The sequence below is a fragment of the Capronia coronata genome (genome assembly GCF_000585585.1).
Source record: "Capronia coronata CBS 617.96 chromosome Unknown acBCG-supercont1.3, whole genome shotgun sequence".
Lineage (NCBI taxonomy): Eukaryota > Fungi > Ascomycota > Eurotiomycetes > Chaetothyriales > Herpotrichiellaceae > Capronia > Capronia coronata.
Window position 1 is genome coordinate 2,880,138 of NW_006912895.1, and position 25,131 is coordinate 2,905,268.

Below are 25,131 nucleotides of genomic sequence, written 5' to 3' on the forward strand. Positions count from 1 at the left end.
CGGTAGTTGTGTTTGAAATCCGTCCTTCGATGTCTGCTCGCTGCACTGCACTGCCTCTTACCTTTCTCATCCCGCTCATGCCATCCCTTTTAGTCCAGCAGCATCACGATTCATCACTCTCAAACACTCTCCGTCGTCAAGAACGTTCCGAAGTGTTTCCCCATCTTTTTTCCCGCGGTTCTCTGCGTTAAATGTTCCAGCGTTGTGATTCCTTCATTCCCTTATGCCTTATTGACTCTTCCCCTCAACATAAGCAGCGGCATTCTGTCCAGCAATCCGGCCAAAAACAACACATTCCAGCAAACTGCTCCCACCGAGCCGATTAGCGCCATGGATACCACCCGTAATCTCGCCCGCCGCCCAGAGTCCCCGGATAGGCATTCCCGTCGTGGCATCCAGAACCTCCGCGTTGGGAGTAAACACCACGCCGCCCATGGTGTAATGGACCACGGGTGTGACGGTGCCGACGTAGACAACGGAATCCAAAGTAGGATCAGACAGCTTCCACCGACCGAACGTGGTGCGTCCCAGAGGATCGACCGCCTTGCCCTGCACGACTGCCGAATACGTCTTGATCGATTCCAGCGTCGTGTCGGCATGGTTGAGTTCTCCCACGGTCGTTTTGCGCATCAGTCCTTTCCAGAGATAGAAGTCGACATGGGCCTTGGCTGCCTCATAGGCCCCTTCGTCCAGCAGTAGTAAAGTGTGCCACTGCTTGACAGGCACGGACTTGGACTCGGATTCGGAATCGTGCATAGACTCGCTCATAGACTCGTTCATGTCAACTGGACCAGCTGCTGCTGAGGTGATTGCTCCCGTGACGACTTTCCGCGTCTGGAGTTCGTCAATGAATCTCGACCCGTGTCTTAACAAAATCCCGCCTTCTCCTCTCAGCATTTCTGCGGCGAGGAATTTCGTGGCTTTATACGGTTCCTTCGGGTCGATGAATCCCGTAGGATGGATCTGCACGAGGTCCATGTCGAGCAGCTGAGCTCCGATCTCTGTCAACAGACCCTGGCTGCCTGGCAATGCTTCGTTGGTGGAAGGATACCCTGCCAGATCTGGTCGGTAGTGGGCGAGGATTCCTTTCGAGTCGCCGGCGAATCCACCAGATGTGAAGACGACGGGACCTTTTAGGACTTCAACTTCAGTTTCGACCCCAACTTCAGCTTCAGCTTCACCTCCAGCTTCGCTGCTGCTTCCGTTCCGTTGGACTTCGACCCCGACAACTTCGTTATTATCGGACTTGAGGACTTTCGTAACTGTTGTTCCCGTTTCCAGCTTGACCAGCGGATTCTCTTTGAGCTGCTTGAGGAGAGTCAAAACAATACTCGCGCCCGGCGGAGTAGTTCCTGCACCCCGATGTGTTCGTGCATGGCTGTGGCCGCCCAGCTGGGCCACACGAGACAAATCAATCCCCTTTTCGTCGACGAGCCAATTGATGGCCGAGGCGGAAGAATTGGTCAGCGTAGATATCAGACTCTGCCTGCGTGCCGTCATCGTCGCCATGACTTCCGCACTGACGGACCTCAAGGTGTCTTCGTAGAACGATGCCGCGGAATCCGACCCGGGCGGTTGATAGCGGGTCGGTGCGCCATTGATCCCGCTGGAGGCCTTGATTGAATTGCCTCCCGGCTTCTGCTGTCGTTCGACAATGTGGACCGGAATATTCCTCGACACGAGCTCCGAGGAGGCAGAGAGACCCGCGAGTCCGGATCCAACCACGATGACCCGAGCTGGAGCTTTGGGAGGTGTTCTTGTGCCTGTGCCTGTGTCCGCTGCCATTCTGAGGATGCGGCCTGGGAGCATGGAAATAAGAACAATAATGAGGGAGACTAGCGAAACAGTAGTAAGGAGTCGTGGACGGCGCGGTAGATGCAGTGGCATGGACTGCCCGGCTGTTCAACTCCTGGTCTTGGGGAGTTAGATCCGTGCAATCTGGATCAGCCAATTCGGGATAATAGACGATTTGGTATCATGGTAGCAGAGACGAAGTCATACATTGGAATGGAGACGACTTCTACTCGCAAGAAGCAATTCAATGCTGGCAGTGGTGAGAGAGAATCTGTAGCAGCTGGTCAACTGGTCAACTGGTCACGCCACGCCCACCAGATCTCGCCTTGTCACTCCACCGACGAACCGGCTGATCCAGTTGAGTGATTCTCGTCTACAAAGTACTCTGTAGGCATGTTTCTGCTAGACATGGCTTCTTTGGGTTGAGAACCGAGGCCGATGGTGATTGATAGACTGGCATCTCGAGGGCAATGGAAGTCGAGAACAGCAGATCCGAATCCGAATGGCAGAGGATTTTATTTTGCGGGGGAATTTCTATTGCTTCTTCGTTCAGCCTTGCGCCCCTGAACGACTTTTCCAACCATAACAACCAGAGATCTCGGTATATAAATATCTCTAAACGTAGAAGAAGCCAGCGACCACGCAAGTGAGCCGCCAGAATGTGCTTTGAACAGACCCTACGACCTTAACCGCCTGGAACTCGGCAACACGACCATGGTTGGCATCTACGTCCGGTCCCATCATCATGCTGTTCGGTAGACGCGACGACTCGCTCGCTATCTGGAACGCGTTCAGAATGGTCAATTGAGTCTACCCAATCCAACAAAGACCGGGTATGGTCCAGGTCCAGGTCCAGGTCCATATTGCCTTGTGTCTTCATCCTATGATCATCGCTGAACGTGACCAGCCACCGAGGGCGATACTCTCTCTATACAGCCACTCGAGTCGCCTCCACGTTTCCTGTGCACTGGATATCGAATTGAACATGCCAAACGAGCCTCAAAGGCAGCTGACCAGGAGAAGTATTCGAGTATACACACAACTCCTCTATGCATTCAACACCCATCTCCAGTCTTGAGACCGCCCGGTGGCCGTGTTGGTGGCTTCAGGCGACGATGGACCCCCTGATTATCTCTCTTCATTTATTGTTTGGCAGAGATACTGCGATCCAGAACCTCAATCTCAATATCACCGTTTGTGCATATCTTCTCATCTCATGAAGAGGCAACGAGACCTCGACACTCGTCCACCCGGGGAAGGAAATCGTCAATCATTCGTCAAAAAAAGCCTCCATCCTGTCCATCAAGTTCATTTGTTCTGTACGTGACACTGTATTTGCCTCTTCGATCACCGCAACCCCAAAAAGGCACGGTGGGAACAGAGACATGAAGACGCCTGGGATTCTCTCAAACATGCAGTCAAAAAGATCATCGTTTCTTCACTTCTGTCGCCCAGCCTTCAATTCCCTCGCCTTTGCTGCCGACCGGGACATCCAGATTCACATTTTCCATGCCTTTCGTACCCTTCAGGAACTCCGAGTTGGACATGCCTCCGGCGTTGGCACGCGCTTCGGGGGCCAGCTCCAACATGGGAAGGAGAAAATCACTAATTCTCTTCGCATCCTCAACCGAGAAATGGTACTTTTCTCGCAGAACATCGGGAAGCGCCCAGTGTCGCAAACGATGGATATTTCGCAATTCTCCTTTTCGGTTGAAGATCTCCTGGGACCATTTACCTTGCAGACATAACGACTTCGGGAACGGTCCGAGAAGCTCGATAATCTGGGCAATATGATCGTCGTCTTTGCCGTACTTCGTTCCCGATTGTGGATCAAAGAGGTAGTCGCCTGTGATCAGCTCAAACACCTAGGTCGACGCGTTAGCGGGTCACTGCATTCACCAGCTCGTTTGCGGTAACATACCATGCATGCCATACTCCACACGTCCGTGCTGGCGCCCCATTTGGCCCCCAGTATGACCTCCGGCGACCGGTACTGTCGAGTTTGAATGTCGTTTGTAAAATGATGGCTCACCCAGCAGGCATTTCCCAAATCGGCAATCTTGACAGATATGATCCCCTCCGCTGGCTCATCTTCGTTTCGCGCGGCTTTCAACACCTTCTCCGCGTCATTGCTCTTTTTGCTGTCAAGCGACACGCCGGCGAGATCTTTCTCGAGCGGGTCAGCTGTCCCCTCTCGGGCTTTTTCGTTGCCCGGATGTTCGTCATTCTGGTTGGTGTCCTTCGATTTCGCCTTCAATTGCTCCAGCATGGAGAGTCCTTCTGCGGACTTGTTTCCGGAGGACTCGGTCATCACCTGGTTTAGGCTGCTCGGCTGGTGGGAGTTGCCGATTTTGTCCAGGTTGGTGAAGCTAGCATTGAGCGGACTGGGTAGGGGCTGACTGCCAGTAATCAATGTTCGTCTCCGCCGACGCCCATTCCTGTTGTCATCTTTGGTGGATTCCTTTTCGTCCTTGACAAAGGCTTTGACAATTTGCTCGACATCACCGATCTCGATCAGAACATTTTCGGGCTTCAGATCCGTATGAATGATGCCGCATTCGCGGTGTAAATAGTCCAGACCGAGAAGAACTTGCTTCGTGATCTGTTTGACCAAAGGCATGGGGATGCCTCGATGATTCCATCTTTTGATCAACCCCAGTAAATTCTCGCCGAGAACTTCAAAGACCATACACACGTGGACGCCGTTGGGACCTTTATGTTCGAAGGAGTCGAGAAGACTGACAACGTATCTCCGACCAGGATGACTTGGGTTGGCTTGGTTGACTCTGTTTAGCAACTTGATCTCATCTATAGCCGTCTCCGTGTAATGCGCCGCCGATCGGACAACCTTCAGAGCAACGTGTTTGCCGGTGGTGGTGTCTCTTGACAACCACACGGTGGAAAAGTGACCCCAACCTAGCTTTCGCACAACAACATATCTGCCATTGTTGTATGTTTCACCGATGTGTACCGGATGGTATCCACCCTTGCAGTAGTCTTCAGAGTCTTCTTCGTCGGCGGTGGTTTCGGCGGCGGGATCTTCTTCGGATGAGGAGGAGGATGAGAATGATCTGTCAAGATGTGAGTGATTTGATGGGATTTTGCCGTGAGGGAGTGGAGAATCCATGCTTCTGAGGGATCATGATCAGTTGCGCAGATGAACGGAAAACAAAAAACGGCGACTCGCGATCTCATAAATACAACGCGGGCGCTGGAGCGCGATAATGGGGGAGAGGTGTCACTTACTCTGGCTCCGCTTGGGTAGGGCTTTCGTGAAGGCCAGAAGACGTGCTTTCGGTGGTGATGATGGGCTTCAAGTTATCGCCTTTCCGTCGTTTCTTCTGGCCGTTGCTGTTTGCCGCAAGGGCGGCGGTGGTCGCAACCTTCTTCGCCTGATTGATGGCGGCCTTCTTCAAGTCGGTGCCATTCATCATAGCAAAAGCGGCGGCGTTTGCGGCCAACAATCTGTTGGGGTGGACAGCGACTGGTCCCTTTGCAGGGCCAGTTTCCGATCGGGGAGGAATGGTGAAGGATTGTTTGAAGTTGGAGTAGAGTGGAAGTGGGATGGCTTTTGGGGCGGTAGTCTGACCGCAGCTGGGCTGGCTGGGCTAGTTGGCCTGGCCTGGCCTGGCTTGGTTTGACTTGGTTTGACTGGGTTTGGTTTGGTGTGGTGTGCTGCAGTGCGGTAAAGGCTCAGTCAAGCTTGACCTTGTGGACCTCGTTTGAGAACGTGGGCGTTTCGGATGTCGGACCAGTGTCAACGCTACCAACGGAGACAGGATGAGGCGCTGAGTGATCCTTTTAGGCTATGCTCCTCTTGACTTTCCAATCTTGCACCTCTTATCATCAGATTGCTGCTCCAAAGAACAAACAGTGTGATTTGCGCTTCGGCGGCTGGCGGCTTTGGCAGAGGAAGAGTGGATTGATTGTGCGCTGCGTGCACCGAGATCACCGATGCGATTCGTCGACGAAGCAGGGCACCCAACGGGGCGGCGGCTAGTAGATCGAGGGCCTGGAGCAGACTCGATCGGAGAACATTGGCTGAGTTACGGTACAGGTAGGTAGACGAAGGTAGACGAACGACTTGTATGCCAGTGAACTGGGTGACCGAATCGACTGGATTGAAGCGAGACTGATGAAGTTTGAACTGGAGAAGGACCAATGCGCAGTGAGAGGTTGCAGTTGACGAGACGGCGCCGTGTTGGCACTGGCGGGCGATCGACGGTGATATCAACTGCGGATGCCTGTGACAGCAGGTGATTTCCTGGACAAGGAAACCAGTGATACAACAAACTAGGAGGAAGGGAACTTGAAGACCACAGCCAGCAATACAAATGATCTCTGTGGCTTGCAGCCAAATAGGACGTGGTAGAATATGTGATGATCCAAACGATTGTCTGTCTCGATTGACGGATTTGATTGATGGATGGTGGCGGCAGCGTTTGAAAGGTCTTTGCTTCAACTGTGAGTTTTGTAATATAGCTTGCAGATGATAGCAATGAAATGGTTTGATGGAGGGGACGGATAGAAAAGCCAGATGCGTGACTACTGCATGGATTCTATCTACCCTTATACTAATAAATCATTATTGTAGAATAGTATCACGATACATGACGAACTGCGATAGTATTAGGTACCTAGTAGTAGGTACTTGAGTAGTAGGTAGTCACATCTACTATCAACATCTACATCATTGCCCTGTCGACAATCCTGTTTCTCACTCTCACTCTGTCCCAGCGACTCCGAGATCTTCCATGCTTCGATGTTTCGATGCTGTACACCGAATGGTCCCACGTTATTAGAGTCTCCCTCTTCAATATCGCTTCAAGTTTGCCGCCGCAGTCTGTGCTTGGAGCTTTTACTTGACGACATCCACACACACAACACACAAACCCAACACTATTACGCCACCTGCGCAACTCCGAAGATGCACCTAAAAACTCACTCTCCTCCCATTCAATACGATACAATTGAGACCCTGGACCTCGAATCGAGAACAGAATACATACAGTCCAGCCCATCTTAGACAGTACTTAGGCATTGAGAATTTCTGCCATCCCTCACGTCTGCTTCTGTACAGAGTAACCAGATCTACTGTTGGGTCCCCAGTCAACACGCAGCTATGAGCTCCAGCTCCAGCTCCACCTCCACACCACGTTCCTTACACCACCACGCGCTCCGATGACAATAAACAAGACCGTTCTGAGAGAAAAGATACCCAAACACCCTTCCCGAACCGAGTCCTAAAGAGTAGATATCTCAGCTATTTCCAATAATGGGCCTCCTCACCCCCCAAAAATCATCATTCGCGCCTCCGACTCTACTATACCAGCTCATCTACCACCCTCTAACAACATGGTTCGCCTTCCTCCACTACCTCATCCTCTACCTACGAGGCCGACCGTACGTGCCGCCGAAGAACAAAGTGCCCATCCGCGTCGTATGTCTATCGGACACGCATTCCAAGATGCCTCCGACCTCGATTCCAAAAGGCGACCTCCTCATCCACGCAGGCGACCTGACCAACAACGGCACCCTCAACTCCATTCAGCAATCGATCGACTGGCTGAAGACCCTGCAGAAGCCATGGCCCGGTTCAGCCGACGGGTTTCGCCATATTGTCGTCGTGGCCGGGAACCACGACAGCTACTTTGACGAGCGCAGCCGGAGTTTCCACGACACCAAGAACACCCGCCGCACCCTGGACTGGGGCAAGATCCACTACCTGCAGCATTCGGGCGTGACGCTGCCGTTCCCGGACGGCCGCGAGCTCAAAGTCCACGGGGCGCCGCAGATCCCCCGCTGCGGCGGCAACGAGTTCGCCTTCCAGTATACCCGAGGCCAGGATGCCTGGAGCAACACCATCCCCGACGACGTCGACGTGCTGATCACGCACAACCCGCCCAAATGGCACCTGGACATCCCTGAGAACGGCGGCATGGGCGACGAATTCGAGCTGCAGGAAGTCTGGCGCGTCAAACCTACCTTGCATGCCTTCGGACACGTCCACTCCGGCTACGGCAAGGAGCCGGTCTGGTGGGACGAGGGCCAGAAGTCCTGGGAAGAATTCCTGGCCTGCGCGTACAACAAACCTGCTGGGACCACGGCCAGCCAGCGTCTGCCTTTGACGGAGCTCGTGGATCCGCAGATCTGGATGCTGGGGGTCAAATGTCTGGTGGCCGATGTCAGGGGCATGCTTTGGAACAGGTTGTGGGGCGGTGCTCGACAAGGAGGATATATGGTCAACGGTGCCCTGACCTACCAGACCACGAGCAAGTTGTTGAACAAGCCCAAAGTGGTGGACTTGTAGATAGTTATGTCACGACTGAAAAGACACCAGGCAGGCATTCTGAATATTGGCAAGCGAAGGAAAAAAAAGAAAGCATTGTTCACACTCCAGAAGAAGCTCGCCTTTTGCAGATATGTCATTACGGCGTTGAATTCCTAGAGTATCTTTTCCATGCCCATCACACCTCGAATCCGATGCCGCTACCGGAACGCCGAGGTCTCTTTTCAATCCATGCATGATGTTCCGCGCGAACATGTTGCGCAGCAGGAACGGCGTTTGAAATTTGGCTCAGACTGCTCAAGCAAAAACGCCTCTTTACGCCAAAAGTAAAGACGGAATGATTGACATCACAGAAGATCCAATCACACACGGTGTCCTCGCATGTCCACAAGACCGCCATCCTCAGCACTGCGCACGCTTGGATCGATCAACAAGCGGAGGACGAAGCGATGAACCAAGAGAAACAAAAGTGCGCCCCGAAAACTTCTCACGCCGGAAGAGTGCTTGATGGCTTAGCTCGCTTCCTCGACTGCGGATTGCTGGTCTCATGCGCCATTGGAGATAGACATGAAATATCGACTCCAGAGGTCCAGAAATCTCTTCCCTGGCCTGTCACACACACTCTTTCCGTAGCCAGTCCAACATAGCCAGGCGCTGTCCATTAAACTCAAACGCTACTCAAACGCGCTTCAAATGCCCTCTCTAAATGCACTTTTCCTCGTACTCGTCGGACTCGAGCTACCGTCACCACTGCCCTGGGTATCCAGACTCTGACTCCCCTTGGCGTGACCCCGACCACTCGTGTCCGCCTCTGGTCGCGGGCTGACACTCCTCAAGCTCGGCGCCTCATTCTGGTCGCCGAAAGGATCTAAGCTCTTAGCGCTCACAGGGCGTCCTCGTGCACCGACGTCCACATAGCTTGGTGCGGCTCCGAGATAGTCGCCTCCGTCTCCCACCCCGCTACCCCCGGCGTATGGCTCGTTATGCAGGCCAGGTGTGGGCGCAAGTCCCAGTTCCTGTTCTTCGTAACCCGAGTATCCTGCGGGCCCAGAGACATAGGGGTCTTCGTTGCCTACTCTGGTGTCCCAAGCGTCATCTTCCACCCCGCGTCCCCTTCTGCCGGCGCCGCTGTAGCCGCCTTCACTGTCGGCTTCCTCGTAAGCACCCCGGGCAGTGCGCTTGTTGGTGAGTCGCGAGAATTGCTCGCGGATCCATTCCACGGGTCCGGCGTGGCGGGGGGCTGGATAGTTTGAGGATCCTTGCGCCTTGACAAACGGAATGTACGTCTTCCACGACTTCAGCGACGGAGCGGGTAGCCCTTGCTTGCGCGCATTATATTGAGTGAAGCCGATCCAGCCGACGACGGCGAAGATGAGGAGCAGGAAGAGAAGAAAGAAGAAAAGGCCTACATGCGAAAATATCATGTTAGCTTCTTGACGTTGCGAAAAGCCAGAAGACCAGAGCGAGGTAGATCTTACCCCAGCCGTGCATGGTGAGAGGAGGTTGTGTTTATCGAGGCAGGAATTCAGGCTCGTCGACAGTTCGTGGGAGACGCTTCGACGGACTGACTTGATGTACCGTCCAGAGAGTCGAGGGTTTACGAGACAAAGGTTGGTCTTCGAAGTATGGGTTCAGCGGAATGCGAGGGTGATCATTGCTGCCTCTCCTGGCTGCTGATGTCTGTGGACGCTCGAAAGAACTTCTCGAAAGGCGCGCTGCGAAGGTTGGCGCGCAGAACGAATTGTGATTTGAGGGGAAGGCCTAGTAGAGTGTGGTGTGGGAAATGCGGATGTCAATTTACCAGAAGGCTTCAAGGCTGACTTCGTTCCAGCAGAAACAGTGCAAGTGCCGGATGAGGCCGACGTCAATTGTCAAATTGTCAATTGTGAGTTGTCGCGGGACGTCAGCGAGGTGGGTGAGCTAGTGCAAATTGAGTTAGATCAATTCCTGTAGTAGTCAGCATCACCTGACATCACGTGCGCAGCCTCGCCCTCGAAGTCAGGTCAGGGGCTGCCTCTTTCTTTTTCCACCAACAGTCCTGTCATATCTACCTAATTGTCTGATCCAGGTCTGTATCGGGCGGTTATCTTCATGCTCTCATAGTCGTCGAGAATCGAGATTGCAGGAATCATTGAGTGAGCTTCGTAAGTCATATCTATGCCATACATCATCAGGACGAACTCTTCCGGCAGAGTCGCGCATCATGCTCCTCATCCCGCATTGTGTTCGCCGAGATTTGGAACACACCAGCCCCCGAGTGTACGGAGTCAGGAGCGTTTCGACGTTTGGATCAGCAAACCACCTCGATAACCCTCCTTGCATCCATGCCAGTCGCCGGAATTTTGGTGGCCTCCACCCAGCCTCCCTTCGCAATCGCGACAATCTTGCCATCAACACAAACCATTCTCCATCGCTCGTCATCTTCATCGAATTCGATTCTGAGGCTCTTAATATCCTCGTAGGTAACCTTTGGGTCTGTCACATGTTTACCAGACTGGTATGCCAGCCCAAGGAGCCTCATTATCTCATCAGCAGGCTCGGGGCCAATGGAGACAAGTCGTAACGTGCCGTCGACCGGCTTCGTAGCCGGAGAGATCTGAAAGTGCTCTTCCAGGTTCGATACCATCGTGGCAAGCACGTATGAATGCTCTGATCCAGGGAGTTCTCCCCAATCCCCACCCGCTTTCCGCCATTTGACCTTGCCTCTGTATTTATGGCCTTCGCTCAGTAGCTGACCTGCGGCCATTTTGAATCTCTCCAACCCATGTTTGCGGTACTCAGCGGTGTCGCTCATGGCAACCAGACTCGCATGCAGGCCCCAGCTGAAGACTACAGCGCCGTACATTATTCCTTCTTCGTCATCGGACTCTGTCAATGTCTCGCGATCTCTTCCCTCATTGACAACAAGTTTGGCGCCGGGGCTGAACTGGGCCTGGAAGGTGGGCAGAGACCTAGGCATCCCTTTCATCATGGATCCGATCGGATCTTGGGCGACTTTGCAACTCCACGCCAGCGCATTGGCAGTCCCCATCGGTATAAGAACCACAACGGGCTTGATGAAGATCGAAGGCGGCCGTGTGTCATCATTTCGTCGGTTTAGGACAGTTGTCATGGTGTTCACAATGTCAATGATGCCGCCATCGCCCGACAGAAGTATGATGGTCTGCTTCACCCCCTGTGTGGCGTTGACCACGAATAGACTTCTGGTCAGGTTGATGATCGACTGTGTGGAGGATGTCGTGTGAGTGCTGTGTTGGACATTATGGCTGTCGAGCAGAGGCTTTAAAGTGTCATCGTAGTACTCCTGAGCCTTCTTGTGGCCGGACAAAATCGAGATGACGACGTGGATCTCACGGTCAGGGAGAAGGTGCGGGGGGAGTTGGTGTTCAACTGACCCGCTCATGGTATGCATTTCCCTTTTGAATGCCGATGCGAAAAAGATTATATCTCCCCTCTTGGCTGTCGATGGAAGATGCTCCCACCGTTAAGACAGAAAGAGCAAGTGTTTCAGCCCTGGATACTGGATGGAACCGTTCACTCCTTGGGTTGTCTGCAGGTCCATGTAGCGCGTTGACTATGAGGGTGGACCTTCAGGCGCCCTTTGATATAGGCTCCTCGGCCTGAACTCGAGGATCAGATCTGTCCATGCACCACTGAATACCTGATCCAGGATGACCTAAGATTTCCTTGTTGACGGATCTAGAGACAGATCGAGGAGGACACAGTTGGTGAGGCAAGTAAGTCTGCGGTGCCGATAGCACTGCACTAGGACTCCATCTGCTCCTCCGAAGTTGATATTCCCAATTGGGCAGGTCAAACGGGCACGCAATCTCATCTCATCTCGCTCAACAACAACGACCAACCTCGATGCTGACAACAACAGTGACTTCAAACCCTCACCAGCGTCAGCTCAAGATCTTGTCTTGTCTTGCCATGGTATATCTTTCTATTATTTACAGAGTCATTCGTTGTCGCCGGCTACTGTGAATATTCGCATGGGCTGAGCACGCTTTGCTTGCAACGCTAAGGTGAGACCGGCTGATATGGAGAAGCTTTTCCCCTCTCCCATAACCCTGCTACATCTTTACCATGGGTAAGGTTCTGCAAGCGATGGTTGCCGGACAAGTATACGAATATACATGGTCATTCATTGGCGCATCTTATTTGAAGGGAGTGAACATGTCACTGCTGTGCCCTTAAAGTGACCAAAGATGTTGCGGCCATGCTGGCGACCCAGCAGCTCTGCCAGGATCCTCGTCCTTCGATCGAAATGGTCTGTCCAATAGAGGAAAGCCTGTACCTCTGTATGCAGTACCAAATATGGGCTGCTGTCGCACCTTGTGAGTAATCTGACTCCTTGAGTGCGGCCACTTGCTACAGATTCTGAAAGTGGGCATTTGCCTTCTGCTGAACTGCAAGGCTACCCCCTTTAGCTTCAGATCGATAGTCCTCTGAACTGCAATCTTCTGTCGGACGCCTCCATACAAATGATCTAGTCACAGATCCTGTCCTCAACTCCAAATCGCCCCCCTCACTCCAGGCCTTGCTAGTCTAGGTAGGTCGGCGAACTCAGTCCAGGACTCAGGGACTGACGCAGATGGTCCTGTTTTCGCTTGTCGGGATATCCCTTGAGTCGACCCCGCAAACCGAGGTCAAGATTCAATAGCCAGGTCTGCCCGCACTCGAACATCCAGCTCTATATACCAGGCAAAGGCCAGTAGCCCTCTTTTCAGCTCTAACTGTCTCTTGTTCCTGGACTCAAATTTGATCCCACTACTTTTGACCATCGCAGACGCAGAAAACACTCTTCCCCAAACATGGCTGCCACTAATGTTGTGGACGGTGCCAACGGTGCCAATGGTATGAATGGTATGAATGGCTCTCAGAAGTCAGCCCTCGTCTCCGTTGAAGAGTTCACTGGGGAACAAAGCTACGACTACCTCATCTGTGGTGGAGGTACAGCAGGACTGACAGTTGCTGCTCGCCTGACCGAGAACCCTGAAATTACGGTCGGAGTGATCGAAGCTGGGAAGAACAGACTTGGAGATCCCCTCGTCGACATTCCTGCCATGTTTATTCAGATGCTGGGCAACAAGGAGTATGATTGGGCTTTTGACACTGTCCCTCAAGTGCGATACCTTTCCAACTCCTATCTGAGTTTAGGCTTATGAAATCATTAGGCCGGGAACAAGGACAGAGTCCATCAGGTCGCACGTGGACGTGCGTTAGGTGGAAGCAGTGCGATCAACTACATGATGTATGTCGACTGCATCGACCTAACCCCTGGCCAAGGTGACATGCTGACTTGCCGGTAAGGTATGTCCGCGGCTCAGACCAGGATTATAATGACTGGGCGGAGCTTGCAAACGATCCATCCTGGTCTTCGAAGAGGATGAAGGAATACATGCGGAAGCACCAGACCTTGGAGCCCATTGACGAAAGCATCACCGACAGATCATCCATGCCGTTTGTCAGTGGGAACCACGGCACCAGCGGACCTGTTCACACCAGCTTCAATGACTTCCGGCTTCCAATCGAGGACGACATAGTCAAGGCAGCAGACCAAGCCTCAGGATTTGACAAGAAGCCCACTGACCCTTGGAGCGGCGATCATATAGGGTTCTACAATACTCTTGGGGCGGTGGTGCGGACGGGACCGGATAAAGGGAAACGCAGTTATGCGGCTCGTGGATATTTCCAACCCAACGAACACCGGCCAAACCTCAAAGTCATTACCGAATCACTGGTCTCCAAGATCATCCTCGAGGACAAAACAGCCGTAGGAGTGGAGTTCATCCACAACGGGCAGAAACATACGATCAAAGCAAACCGCGAGGTCATTGTTGCCGGCGGCGTCATCAACTCGCCGCAAATCCTCGAGCTGTCAGGCATTGGCGACCCCAAGATCCTGCAGGCCGCGGGCGTCGAATGCCTGGTAGACCTGCCCAGCGTCGGCAACAACTACCAGGACCACGTGGTTACGGGGACGGTGTACCAGCTCGCCGAAGGTCAGATGTCAGGCGACTCGATCTACAAACCGGAAGTGATGGCGGCGGCACAGAAAGCGCTGACCGAGAACCAAGGCGGGCCATTGACCGCGATTCAAACAGTCCAAGGTTTTTTTCCGTGCGCACTATTTCTCGAGGAAGGCGAGCTGGATCAGATCGTTGACTCAATCGCCTCGACGCAAGCCTCCGCCACCCCGTTTCAGAAGAAACAACTGGACCAAGTGATCGCGCACCTGCGCAACTCCCACTCTGCAAACCTGCAGTTCGTCTTCATTGGGGCCACGGGCGACTTCAAGCACGGCGTGTCGGACCAGAGCCAACTCTGGCCACCCCCAGCAGACACCTCGGCCCCAGACGGGATCTCTCTGGTCGTGTGTCTACAGTACCCCGCATCTCGGGGCCACGTCCACATCACATCCGCCGACCCAACCACTTACCCTGAAGTCGACCCGGCGTATCTACATCACGAGGCCGACGTGGCCGTACTCGCAGCAGGCATCAAGTTCCTCGAAGCTCTTGCTCACGACGCGCCCGCGCTGAAGGGCAAACTGGGGCCCCGTGTTCAGCCGGATCCAAGCATCATCCCGGCACTGGATACCGTTGAACAACGCCGCGCTGCCGTTCGCGAGGTTTGCATTGGCGAATACCATAGCTGCGGAACCTGCGCGATGGGCGACACCGTTGACTCACGGCTCAAGGTGCGTGGCGGAGTGCAGAATCTCCGAGTCGTCGATGCGAGCGTCTTCCCGAATCATGTCTCTGGGAATATCGTCAGCAGCGTCTACATGGTTGCCGAGAGGGCCGCGGATCTCATCAAAGAGGATTGGGATTATGGCGTGCTCAATAGGGTTAAGCAGGAGCAAATGAAGGCTAGTCTATAGTTAGGATAGGATAGGAGATGAAGGGAGGGAACAAGAGCCTGGGTTGACTCGAGATGAAAGGAGGAGGGTTAGTATTTTAGTGCAACTGAGGATTACTACTCGAATAACTCGGTTCTGCTCGGATGGCTGTTTTAGCGCTGATGAAGAGACTCCATTGGTCCCATAGTGTTGTGGACGAGAATGCCAGTGGTAAGAAATAATGCCGAACTTGAAGACACTGGTGTGGACGAGCTGTTAGGAAATACCGAGAAGCGAGTCACGTGAAGTCACGTGCAATCAATCGGCGGTCTTGGCAACGGACATTCACCGGCGGAGCAAATTATGTCAAGTTTGCTTTCTCGACTTCCGCATCCTCCTGCTCCCACAACCACTACATAAGTCCAATGCTATCACCACTTAACCAACAGCCTACAGTCCATGTCTCTCTGCCATGTACGACTCGATGAACCCTTGACTTAGTTCAGCCCTGAGATCTACTGAGCATCGCTGCATGCAAATATCATTTTGGCGGCCAGGGCGTGCTCTGTGTGCATTGACCGTCAGGTCGAAAGCGGCTCTCTTTGTCCTTGGTTCCCTTCGCCTGCCACCATGTTCATTCTGGCCACCATCTGGAGTGTCAGATCGGGATATATATCAGGTTACCTGTTAACCGCCTTCTTGACTTGATTTGCTTCATTGCCAGGCACAAGCAAACAATGTATTTACTGCATTCCGACTCCGGCAGGCTTGAACCAGGCTGGTCTCCCGGGGATTGATCGGCTCCACGGCTTCGACCGTGTCTGAGCTTTTGTCTTGTGTGACCTCCAGTATCATGAAAGCGGCTCACACAGTCCAAGATGCAATGTCGACGTTCCTTTGTTGATGCTTCCAATTTCGGCACAAAGACCTCTCACGCATCAATATTAATCGCCATGCCTTTCTGGATGGGTTCGATTCTTCCTCCCCACCTAGCTGCAATCTCAGACCTTCGTTTCAATCTGATCTACTAACCAGAATCCTGTCTTTCCTTGATCTCTGAACTTGCTTATAGTACCTGAGTCACCATGCGTTCGATCACAGCCTTTGTCCTTGCGGCCTTCATGGCTACCGCAGCTCAATGCTCTGCCGAATCGAAGCAGGAGCATGGTATGCTTACTCGATTCTATCATGAAAAGACCTGTGCGCCTAGCAAGGCTGGCGACTGCAGCAGCTGCGGTGCCGACTATGTCCAGTGTGGAACTGATGCTTGCTACAATCCCAAAGCTGGTGAGACTTGCTGTCAAACCCAATGTAAGTGCAACAAGTTCCTGTTCTCGTTCCCTTGCCCGCGGATATTTGTGCTGACTTGTAGTCCAGACGCCTGCCCTGCGACGTTCAAGTGCTCGTCCACCGGCTCACACTGCGTCCTAAACAATGGCTCTCGTGGCGGTCCGGACTGTGATGATGACGCTGCCAACCACAACAACAGCACAGTCACAACAACTGGTGTTGTGGTGTCGACGGCTGCTTCGTCTGCTACATCGATTACCTCTGGCCCCCCAGTCGCCGTCGTGATGCCCACATCTGATTCAAATACCACGACCTATACGACAACAATTACCTTGACTACCACCAACACTATTAGTGTCAGTGCTACCACGCCCGGTTGCGGTCTGAGTGCTGCCACCACAGGCCTCCCGGTCACGAGTTCCATGGTGCCCTACGGCAATTCCACCACCGTGGCCCTGAATACCACCACTTCCACAATGTCGGTCACCAATGTCACTGTGCATGCGGCCACCAACTACAATGCATCCAAGCCTACCTCGAGCATTAAACCTCCTATTAGTGGTTATAAGGGGGCGGCGGCTGATCTGCACGCCCAATCATCCACCTCTTTGTTTGCCCTGGGTTGTTTCATGTTTATGGCTGCTCTTTGGATATAATGAAGAGAACGGTTGGAACAGGGATGGAAGAAGCACATATGCTTTGTCACTATAGACTGGGATGTATCTTGATCTCGATTTTGATGGAGAAGTAGCGTCAGAACCTTTCTCTACTTGTAATTGTCCCACCGTTGAGGCTGTGTAATGAGTACAACAGTGTGTTCGTTCTACTTGACCGGCACAGCACGGAGACCCAAGCAGTGGTGCTTTCTCAATTGGGATGAGAGCTTGGTGGCTGCTTAATCAGCTGCGGGATGCTGACGGGATGATTGGTGTCCTGATGGTGGGAATTTACGTGCTGTGGAACCTATAAGCAAAAGAGAAGAGCAGATAGTGACAGTTGGCAGTGGGCCGGGACGAGAAGGAGAAAAGGATGAGAGAGAGAAGAGAGGAAGAGAGTCCACACTCTGGCTGCGTGGTTTTGTTACATCATCTTGTTCGTTGTCATAGCTGCGTCAATGTCAATCCCGCCGGCCGGTCGATCCATACACAAAATCTGCCCCTCCTCCGTGACTAGAATCTTTCTCAGCTTCACGTTTACCACGACTCGCTCCTCTCTACCGTACAACTCCTAAAGACATACATACGCCGGTCTGTCTGCCGCGCCAATCTACCTTGATCCATCTGTCTTGATCGTGAGTATCTCCCCTGCGAGATCCGTTCGCTTTCCGCATTGTTCTACTGCGACCGCAACTCCCCGCGTCTCACCGGCGTCGACGTCGACGTGAGACAGCTCACGAGTTACCCACTGCTCCTCACTGACTGCGACGCACAATTCATTGTGCAATGTCTTCCGGCTGGCTAACTGGTACAATATAGACCCAGACCGCATTACACCGTCGTAGAACATCCTTCAAAATGCCGGGCTTCTCGCAGGCCACCGAACTCAACGCATGGCAGGCTCTGGTTAACCACCACGACAAGGTGGGCCGCAACCTCGTCCTCAAAGAATGCTTCGCCCAAGACCCTCAACGGTTCGAGAAGTTCAAGAGAGTGTTCAAGAACACTGCCGACAACTCCGAGATCTTGTTTGACTTCTCCAAGAACTTCTTGACCGAAGAAACCCTCAAGCTCCTGATCGATCTGGCCAAGGAAGCCAAGCTCGAGGAGTTGCGGGATCAGATGTTTGCTGGCGAGAAGATCAACTTCACGGAAAAGAGAGCGGTCTATCATGTCGCCCTACGAAACGTCACGAATCAGCCCATGGCTGTGGACGGCAAGAGTGTGGTGGAGGAGAACAACGCTGTCTTGGAGCACATGAAAGAGTTCTCTGAACAGATCCGAAGTGGTACTTGGAGAGGTTACACCGGCAAGAAGTTGACTACCATCATCAATATTGGTATTGGTGGCTCTGACCTGTAAGTCAGGAGTGCCCCACCGTCGGTACTGTTTAATTGACATGTTTCCAGCGGCCCTGTCATGGTCTCGGAAGCCTTAAAGCCATATGGTGACAGAGCCATGACACTGCACTTTGTCTCCAACATCGACGGCACGCATATTGCTGAAGCCCTCCACGACGCCGACCCAGAGACCACCTTGTTCCTGGTTGCGTCCAAGACCTTCACCACGGCCGAGACCACGACCAACGCGAAAACGGCCAAGAAATGGTTCTTGCAATCTGCAAAGGAATCCGACATCGCCAAACACTTTGTCGCATTGTCCACCAACAAAGAGGAGGTGTCCAAATTCGGCATCGACACCAAGAACATGTTTCCCTTTGAGAGCTGGGTCGGGGGCAGATATTCCGTCTGGTCGGCGATCGGGCTGTCTGTGTGCCTGTACATCGGATACGACAACTTCCGCGAGTTCCTCGCCGGAGGACATGCTATGGACCATCACTTCAAGACCGCGCCTCTGGAACAGAACATTCCCGTCATTGCCGGTCTCCTGAGTGTCTGGTACGCGGATTTCTACGGCGCCCAGACCCATCTCGTCGCTCCCTTCGACCAATACATGCACCGGTTCCCGGCCTACCTGCAGCAGTTGACCATGGAGTCCAACGGCAAGGCAGTGACCCGAACGGGCGAGTATGTCAAATACACGACGGGATCCATCTTCTTCGGTGAACCCGCCACCAACGCCCAACATTCATTCTTCCAACTGTTGCACCAGGGCACCAAACTCATCCCGGCCGACTTCATCCTGGCTGCCAACTCCCACAACCCCGTGGAAGGAGGCCTGCATCAGCGCATGCTGGCGTCCAACTTCCTCGCCCAAGCCGAAGCTCTCATGATCGGCAAGACCCCCGAACAGGTCAAGGCCGAAGGGGCTCCGGATGAGTTGGTGGCCCACAAGACCTTCCTGGGCAACCGACCCACGACCAATATCCTGGCCGAGAAGATCACCCCGGGAACGCTGGGTGCGTTGATCGCTTACTACGAACACATGGTCTTTACGGAAGGTGCCATCTGGAACATCAACAGCTTCGACCAGTGGGGTGTGGAGCTCGGCAAGGTCCTGGCCAAGAATATCCAGAAGGAGCTTGAGACCGAGGGTGCGGGTGATGACCACGACTCTTCCACGGCGGGTTTGTTGGCTGCTTTCAAGGCCAAGAACGGTCTGAAATGAGTGGTGCGTCAGATGGTTGCGTCTGGAGTGTTGCGTTCTCGAGACTCTTTTTTCTAAGAATCGAGAGCGCTTGAGCCGAGCCAAGCAGATGAAGGGCACGGACATGGTAGTTCTAGCACAAACCAATGCCAACGATTGAGCGCAGGAGATTTCTTTTCTTTGGCTGGTTGGCGGAAGGACGATAGCTTCCAGGTATGCAGGTATCGATTCATGACGGCCTACCTAGGTTGGTACCTCAGGTAGATACGGTATGTACCTTACCTACCGAGGTAGGTCGACTTTAGCCTTCGATCCTGGTAATTCTACATTATTCCTACGATACGAATGAGTTATCAAGGACATGGATCTCCTTACTAATTTCTCCAGCCTTCCATTACATACATACATACATACATACATACTGACCTGACCTGACCTGACATGTATGGGTATATATAGGTATACCTATGTACATACACCCTAAGTACTAATCCCAGGCGGTGCAACGGTATTGTAGACAGGTAGTGTAGGTAGTGTAGGATATGTAGGATACAAGTACCCATTTTAAGTCTATAATGTACTTTATGGAGGAACATGACGAACATATTTGATTCTACCTATATGAGGCATGATCCGTGATGAGATGGATAGGTACCCCTTGATTCGATTGATGTATGTAAGATCCCGGGTGATGGCCTTGTCTCTTTTCAGTACAGAAGAAAGAGAGAGAGAGAGAGAGAGAGACAAAAGAATAAGAAGAGGCTGCGAGACTCTCCCATTTTTGCTAGTCTCACGTGCCGCGCAGACTATCTCTTGGGACGTCGGCGGAGGTATCGTTTATCGGTACACCGTCAACCATGCACCCCATCCCCGTCTTTGTCCCCGTCTCTGTCCGCGCCCTGGTGCCTGTGTCAATTGGTCCTACCAAGTCCATGTATATTCCCCTTATCCATGTTGGTGAGGGTGGTGGTTCGTCCATTGATGCTCGACGAGTTCTGGCTCCATCGGGAGTTGATGAAAGCTGCCGCGGGCGCGGGGGCGCGTAGTGCAGGCGGCATGAGATCGATGGGAAACGGGAACGGGAGCGGGAGCGGCAGTGGTGACCATGGTGCATTGGAAACACTCTCGGACGGGGTGATGGATTTTCGCATGCGAGGCTGGTACTGGCTTCTTGGAGATTCGATGGCCGAGGTGGGATCGATGTCGGAGTAGGAATTGGGGGAATGTAAAGGCACGTGCAGGGGCAAGGGCATAGGCTTAGGTATGGGCAGAGTCATAGGCATGGACAGAGGGAAGTATTGTGAGGCAGGCGTGGTGTCTGTGGTGTCTGGATGAGCAGGGGCTGGATGTGTCGAACGAGACGAGGGTGAGATCGAACTCGAAGTCGAGACCGGAACAGGGATGCTTTGGCGCGGCGGAAAACTAGGACTAGGACTAGGCACAGCAGCTGGTCTTTGTGGGGTTGTTGGGCGAGGTTGTTGAGTGCGGTCCAGAATAACGACTGTGGGTGGATTGTTGGTCAGGCCGCCTGGATGAGATCTTATGTTGTTGTCGGTAGTCCCGTATGACTGAGAGCGTGTGTCGGGAGGATCTTTCATCATTCCAGCGCGGCTGTATGTGGGTAGAGGGTTGGCGATATCGTTGTCGATGGCGCCGCGGAGAGGGCGAGGGTCGCTTGTCACGCTTCGCATGGTCCCGCTGCTGTTGCTCCGAGACAGAGACAGAGACGCTTGATCGGCGAAAGGGTCTTCTTTTTCAAGATCGTTGGCTTCGTCTTGTTTTTGTTTCTGGTTTTGTTTCTGTTTCTGCACCGGCGTGGCTGCTACTGCTTGAGCTCGAGTGGGCGCTGAGGGTAGAGTGGTGGCCACATCCCTCTCCCTCTCCCTCTCCCTCTCCCTCTCCCTAGTATAAGCCGGCGCTGGAGTGGTGGCGATGGTACTCGAAGAATTGTTCAGCCAAACTGAACCTTCCCCTAACACATCCGCCACGCCTGGATGGTTGGCTTGGGACATTCCCAGTGGCCCAGAGGTTCCGTCCTCCTCTTCGGAAAGACGCTGGCCTTTCCGGCCGCGGTAGATTGCTATCTTGGCTCGAAGCCGTGTGCAGTACCGGAAGAGGATATATGCAATAGCCGCAACGGAGACGGCGGCCAGAACTGACGCTATCACGATTGCAGACACGGTATAGGGTGACTTTGAATTCCCCAGTGTAGGATTGGGAGTGTCGGTGTTCGTCGACGCTGCATTGGTGGCGACCTGGGGTAGACGATCAAGCGTAGTCGTCGATGTTGTGACTGTGCCTGTGCCTGTGGCTGCAGAGGTTGCAGAATACGAGGGAGTCTCTTGGTCAGCTCGACTCGCAGACCCGGTGACGGTCGACTGGGGAATGAATGGATTGTCCGCCGTCGAGGTGGTCTGAGAAATGCTCGAGCTGGTTGATCGCATGGCAGCACCGGGATCGAATGGATTGATGTTATGGGCCTCTCCCTCTTCATCGGATTGTTCGTCGTCTGTTACAGAATCATCTTCGTCGGATGATATGTCATCTAGTTCCGGCGAAGGTGGAACAGGCCGTCCTGGACCTTGCCGCCTTGTCAACCTTGACTCTGCAAACAAGTATGTTTGTTCCTTGAGCGGTGCAATCTTGGACCTGTCGAAGTGGCGGGCCCGCTTGTTGGAAGACATGCTGTCCACGCGCGATAATCAACGAGGCTGAATGTATGTTGGGTTTCAATAGCGAAAGCCCGGCAAAAGCGGCACACAAAAACGTGTATTGGGCAGTATAGAGGTCCAGCCTCGAACGTAAACGAACAATCAATAAACGTAATGTCCTTCCGGACAAGTCGACCAGCGCACATGAAGAGAAGAACAAGACATTCAAGTTGCAAGAAGTGTCCAGTTAACTATTAGCTTGAGTCCCGTCCCGTGCCATGCCTAGCATCCCTTGGGTGCCAGTTCGAATGTTTAAACCTACCTTGGAAGGAAAGCTGGACTCTGCTTCGGTGGCATGCGTGGACCAAAACAGGTACGGTTTCGAATTGGGCTTCATGGCCCTACCGATAGACGCCCGAGGCGAGGTTGAAACCGCCCAGACGGCGATGAGATGGAGATCATGCTTTCGACACGCACGCAAATGTACTGCTCACCGTTTTTGGGAGGGCGACTCGCCTGTCTGTGTGTCTGTGTATACGTGTATACTGTGAGAAGTTGTACCAAGAAAGGATATTCTGAAACGTCCCAGGTTATGGCAGTTGAGGATCTCGCTTGGCAGGGGCGCGGGATGTGCCAGTGCGACAGTAGGGGATGTTGAACAACAAGGTCATCCGTCGACTGTTCACGTCAGAGGAAAGACCAGTGCAGCAGGGCTCAGAGTCCCGGTGTCTTCTGAGCTGAATGCTGCAGTATCAAAAGCAGTTCGGAGTGATGTAGATTGGAGACCTATCTCGTGGTTATCCGAGGTACAGATAACACCTCCTACTGTGTCTCTGTGCATGACAAGCGAAAGAGTCGAGGCATAGATGAACGCTGCGAGTGGTGGGAGCGGAAATGGCGCTTCACCCCCACATCAGGGCCGACGCAAGCGTGTGGACGGGGCTGAAGGGGTCGCTTAGGTGTTAGATGTGTTAGACACAGCAACGGTTTCGAAGCTGACTGGGGACCGGTGGGGGAGCGTAGACAAAGGGCGTGTTTGGTCTTTGGTGTTTCTGCATGTCGAAGAAACTCGAAGCGAAGCCCCTGAAAATGAAACATGAACATCAGGTGATCTGGTACTCGGTGGTGGATCATCATTCTTCCGGCGAGGATTTTTCGGTCTCACGTGCGCCTATAAGTCACGTGGTTCTTCTTCCTGGCAATTTGGACCCCGCGTCTCTGCGTTTCTTTTCCTCCTGCGCCTTTTTCTCTCAATCCTTCAGGTTCCTGACAGTAAAGATAGACTTGAAATGGCTGTCGTGGCTGTCGAGTCGACCTTCACACAATGTCTGACAGATCACAGACGCCACCGACCTAAATACCTCCAGTTCGACCGTCCGCCCACAGCTGAGTCTAGACCTCTCCATCCCTTCAGACTAGGGTGGTAGACCTGCCGCCATCCCGCCCGCCGCACGAGCTAATCGCTTTTTCTTCCGGCAATGTCCGATCGTCTTTGACCCATTTCAGACGCCGTGCCCTGGCGAGATGGCGGCGGTTACCCAACTGCTCCTTCTGCTCTAAGCGAGCCTCTGGCTTTTCCGTCACAACCAATAGACGCCGAGACAAATGGTCAGAGACCCTCCACTTCTGTCACGGGTCATCAGAAAGAGTGCCAACACCACGACTGAAGTTGCCGGTATCGGGTCGACAGCGAGTTCCTCATAAGGCGCGGGCATGTGCCGTAAGATTGGATTTCCCTCTGGCTCTCTTTTTTCTCGTTTTCCAATTTGGACCGTTCGTGCTCATTGTTTTCACTCAGTCTGTTCTCCAGTGCCTCTCCAACCAAAAGAGTTGATTCCTCCTGTCGTGTGACTTTTGTTAACAATCATCCTCCCTTCATTCCCAATCTATCTACAGTCCAGTAGAACAACTCAGCCGTCAACATGCCAGCCGTCGCTCGCCGTTTCTCCATTACAAATTTCCTGATTGCGACCACTGCGCTCGCATTCCAGGTCTTCGTCCTTTACCCATGGCACAACAAACTGGATGAAGATTTCATGGAATTGAAGCAGGAGAACATCAGATTATTGCAAGAGATGGAGAAAGGCAGGATGCTGGAAATCAAGGAGATCAAGGAAGCATTCAGCGGGCTCAAAACAAACTAGGACGAGGGGGAATCACGAAACTATAACCCGCTTTCTTTGACAACTTCGACAATTTTCTTCTTACAATGGCCTCAATCAAGCCCGTCACGAGTCCTTTACCGGACCGAACTGTGTCCATCCAAACCTCTCCCTGGCAGTTTTTGGATGCACCCTACACGAAATATGAATACTCAATCTCTACCTGAATTTTTCAGGGTCGGCCACGGCTTTCTGCTGCCCAGGGTCCGACAAACGCTGATCAACATCTCCCGAAACTCGCTCGCATGTCCTCTGGGAATTTCTCAAAGCGTCGATACCAAGCATGATCCATGCGACCAATTTTGGAACGATTCGTACGGTCAAGCAACCCACTGTCCAAGCTCCCTCGACACCGGTCCCACAGGACACAGTCACACGCGCGTGAAAACCTTCCAGAAGCCCTACGACTCGAACTCTACACCTGAGGGCGCGTCGCAAGACCGCATGAGGTGTTTCCGACCAACGAACAACACGACCATCGGTGGACGCTTACTATATTTGTCGACCTCGGAGCCAATCCCTGGGCATTTCGACTGCACTCGGTCGGCCAGTGCACAATACCAGCCTTGGGACATCTCAACGCAAACCCGGGGTTTGCACAACTGCTGTCCGCCCTTCTAGAGACCCGGGGTCCCTCCAGGGATCATCGGCAATGCGCACATTCAACGCTGAGGCCACCGAACGCTCCATCGACCAGAGATCAGAATCATGGACACGGCTCCGACAATACATAACAGACTTGGACCCAGCCCAATCCTAGGGAGATAAGAGGGCGACGTTTCCAAAGCCAACAAACAGAAACAAGATGAACAGAGCTCATCATTCATGGTCTCTACTGGAGGTAGCTGGTTGCTCACAGCAGATATCGTGGAAAACGATGAAGCATTGTCAGGAC

At 53.1% G+C, this 25,131-nt stretch overlaps 10 protein-coding genes across 10 annotated transcripts; 5 read left to right on the plus strand and 5 right to left on the minus strand.

Annotated features, from left to right (window-relative positions):
• Positions 1-228: 228 nt before the first annotated feature.
• On the minus strand, positions 229-1,785 carry A1O1_04342 (aromatic-L-amino-acid decarboxylase; the record flags this gene model as incomplete). The annotated part of the gene is made up of 1 exon (XM_007725236.1): positions 229-1,785. The coding sequence occupies one exon, from the start codon at positions 1,783-1,785 to the stop codon at positions 229-231; it is 1,557 nt and encodes a 518-aa protein (XP_007723426.1).
• Positions 1,786-3,221: 1,436 nt separating this feature from the next.
• A1O1_04343 (CMGC/SRPK protein kinase) lies at positions 3,222-5,225 on the minus strand (the record flags this gene model as incomplete). The annotated part of the gene is made up of 3 exons (XM_007725237.1): positions 3,222-3,659; positions 3,716-4,865; positions 5,041-5,225. 3 exons carry the CDS (start codon positions 5,223-5,225, stop codon positions 3,222-3,224), a joined length of 1,773 nt encoding a protein of 590 aa, XP_007723427.1.
• A 1,844-nt stretch (positions 5,226-7,069) lies between these two features.
• Positions 7,070-8,104, plus strand: A1O1_04344 (uncharacterized protein; the record flags this gene model as incomplete). The annotated part of the gene is made up of 1 exon (XM_007725238.1): positions 7,070-8,104. One exon carries the CDS (start codon positions 7,070-7,072, stop codon positions 8,102-8,104), a length of 1,035 nt encoding a protein of 344 aa, XP_007723428.1.
• A 668-nt stretch (positions 8,105-8,772) lies between these two features.
• A1O1_04345 (uncharacterized protein) lies at positions 8,773-9,574 on the minus strand (the record flags this gene model as incomplete). Its single annotated transcript, XM_007725239.1, has 2 exons — positions 8,773-9,488; positions 9,562-9,574. 2 exons carry the CDS (start codon positions 9,572-9,574, stop codon positions 8,773-8,775), a joined length of 729 nt encoding a protein of 242 aa, XP_007723429.1.
• Positions 9,575-10,373: 799 nt separating this feature from the next.
• Positions 10,374-11,486, minus strand: A1O1_04346 (uncharacterized protein; the record flags this gene model as incomplete). Its single annotated transcript, XM_007725240.1, has 1 exon — positions 10,374-11,486. One exon carries the CDS (start codon positions 11,484-11,486, stop codon positions 10,374-10,376), a length of 1,113 nt encoding a protein of 370 aa, XP_007723430.1.
• A 1,414-nt stretch (positions 11,487-12,900) lies between these two features.
• On the plus strand, positions 12,901-14,972 carry A1O1_04347 (uncharacterized protein; the record flags this gene model as incomplete). Its single annotated transcript, XM_007725241.1, has 3 exons — positions 12,901-13,212; positions 13,264-13,340; positions 13,400-14,972. 3 exons carry the CDS (start codon positions 12,901-12,903, stop codon positions 14,970-14,972), a joined length of 1,962 nt encoding a protein of 653 aa, XP_007723431.1.
• A 1,043-nt stretch (positions 14,973-16,015) lies between these two features.
• On the plus strand, positions 16,016-16,876 carry A1O1_04348 (uncharacterized protein; the record flags this gene model as incomplete). Its single annotated transcript, XM_007725242.1, has 2 exons — positions 16,016-16,241; positions 16,308-16,876. The coding sequence occupies 2 exons, from the start codon at positions 16,016-16,018 to the stop codon at positions 16,874-16,876; spliced, it is 795 nt and encodes a 264-aa protein (XP_007723432.1).
• Positions 16,877-17,734: 858 nt separating this feature from the next.
• A1O1_04349 (glucose-6-phosphate isomerase) lies at positions 17,735-19,444 on the plus strand (the record flags this gene model as incomplete). The annotated part of the gene is made up of 2 exons (XM_007725243.1): positions 17,735-18,234; positions 18,286-19,444. 2 exons carry the CDS (start codon positions 17,735-17,737, stop codon positions 19,442-19,444), a joined length of 1,659 nt encoding a protein of 552 aa, XP_007723433.1.
• Positions 19,445-20,334: 890 nt separating this feature from the next.
• On the minus strand, positions 20,335-22,107 carry A1O1_04350 (uncharacterized protein; the record flags this gene model as incomplete). The annotated part of the gene is made up of 1 exon (XM_007725244.1): positions 20,335-22,107. The coding sequence occupies one exon, from the start codon at positions 22,105-22,107 to the stop codon at positions 20,335-20,337; it is 1,773 nt and encodes a 590-aa protein (XP_007723434.1).
• A 1,889-nt stretch (positions 22,108-23,996) lies between these two features.
• On the plus strand, positions 23,997-24,218 carry A1O1_04351 (uncharacterized protein; the record flags this gene model as incomplete). Its single annotated transcript, XM_007725245.1, has 1 exon — positions 23,997-24,218. One exon carries the CDS (start codon positions 23,997-23,999, stop codon positions 24,216-24,218), a length of 222 nt encoding a protein of 73 aa, XP_007723435.1.
• Positions 24,219-25,131: the final 913 nt, after the last annotated feature.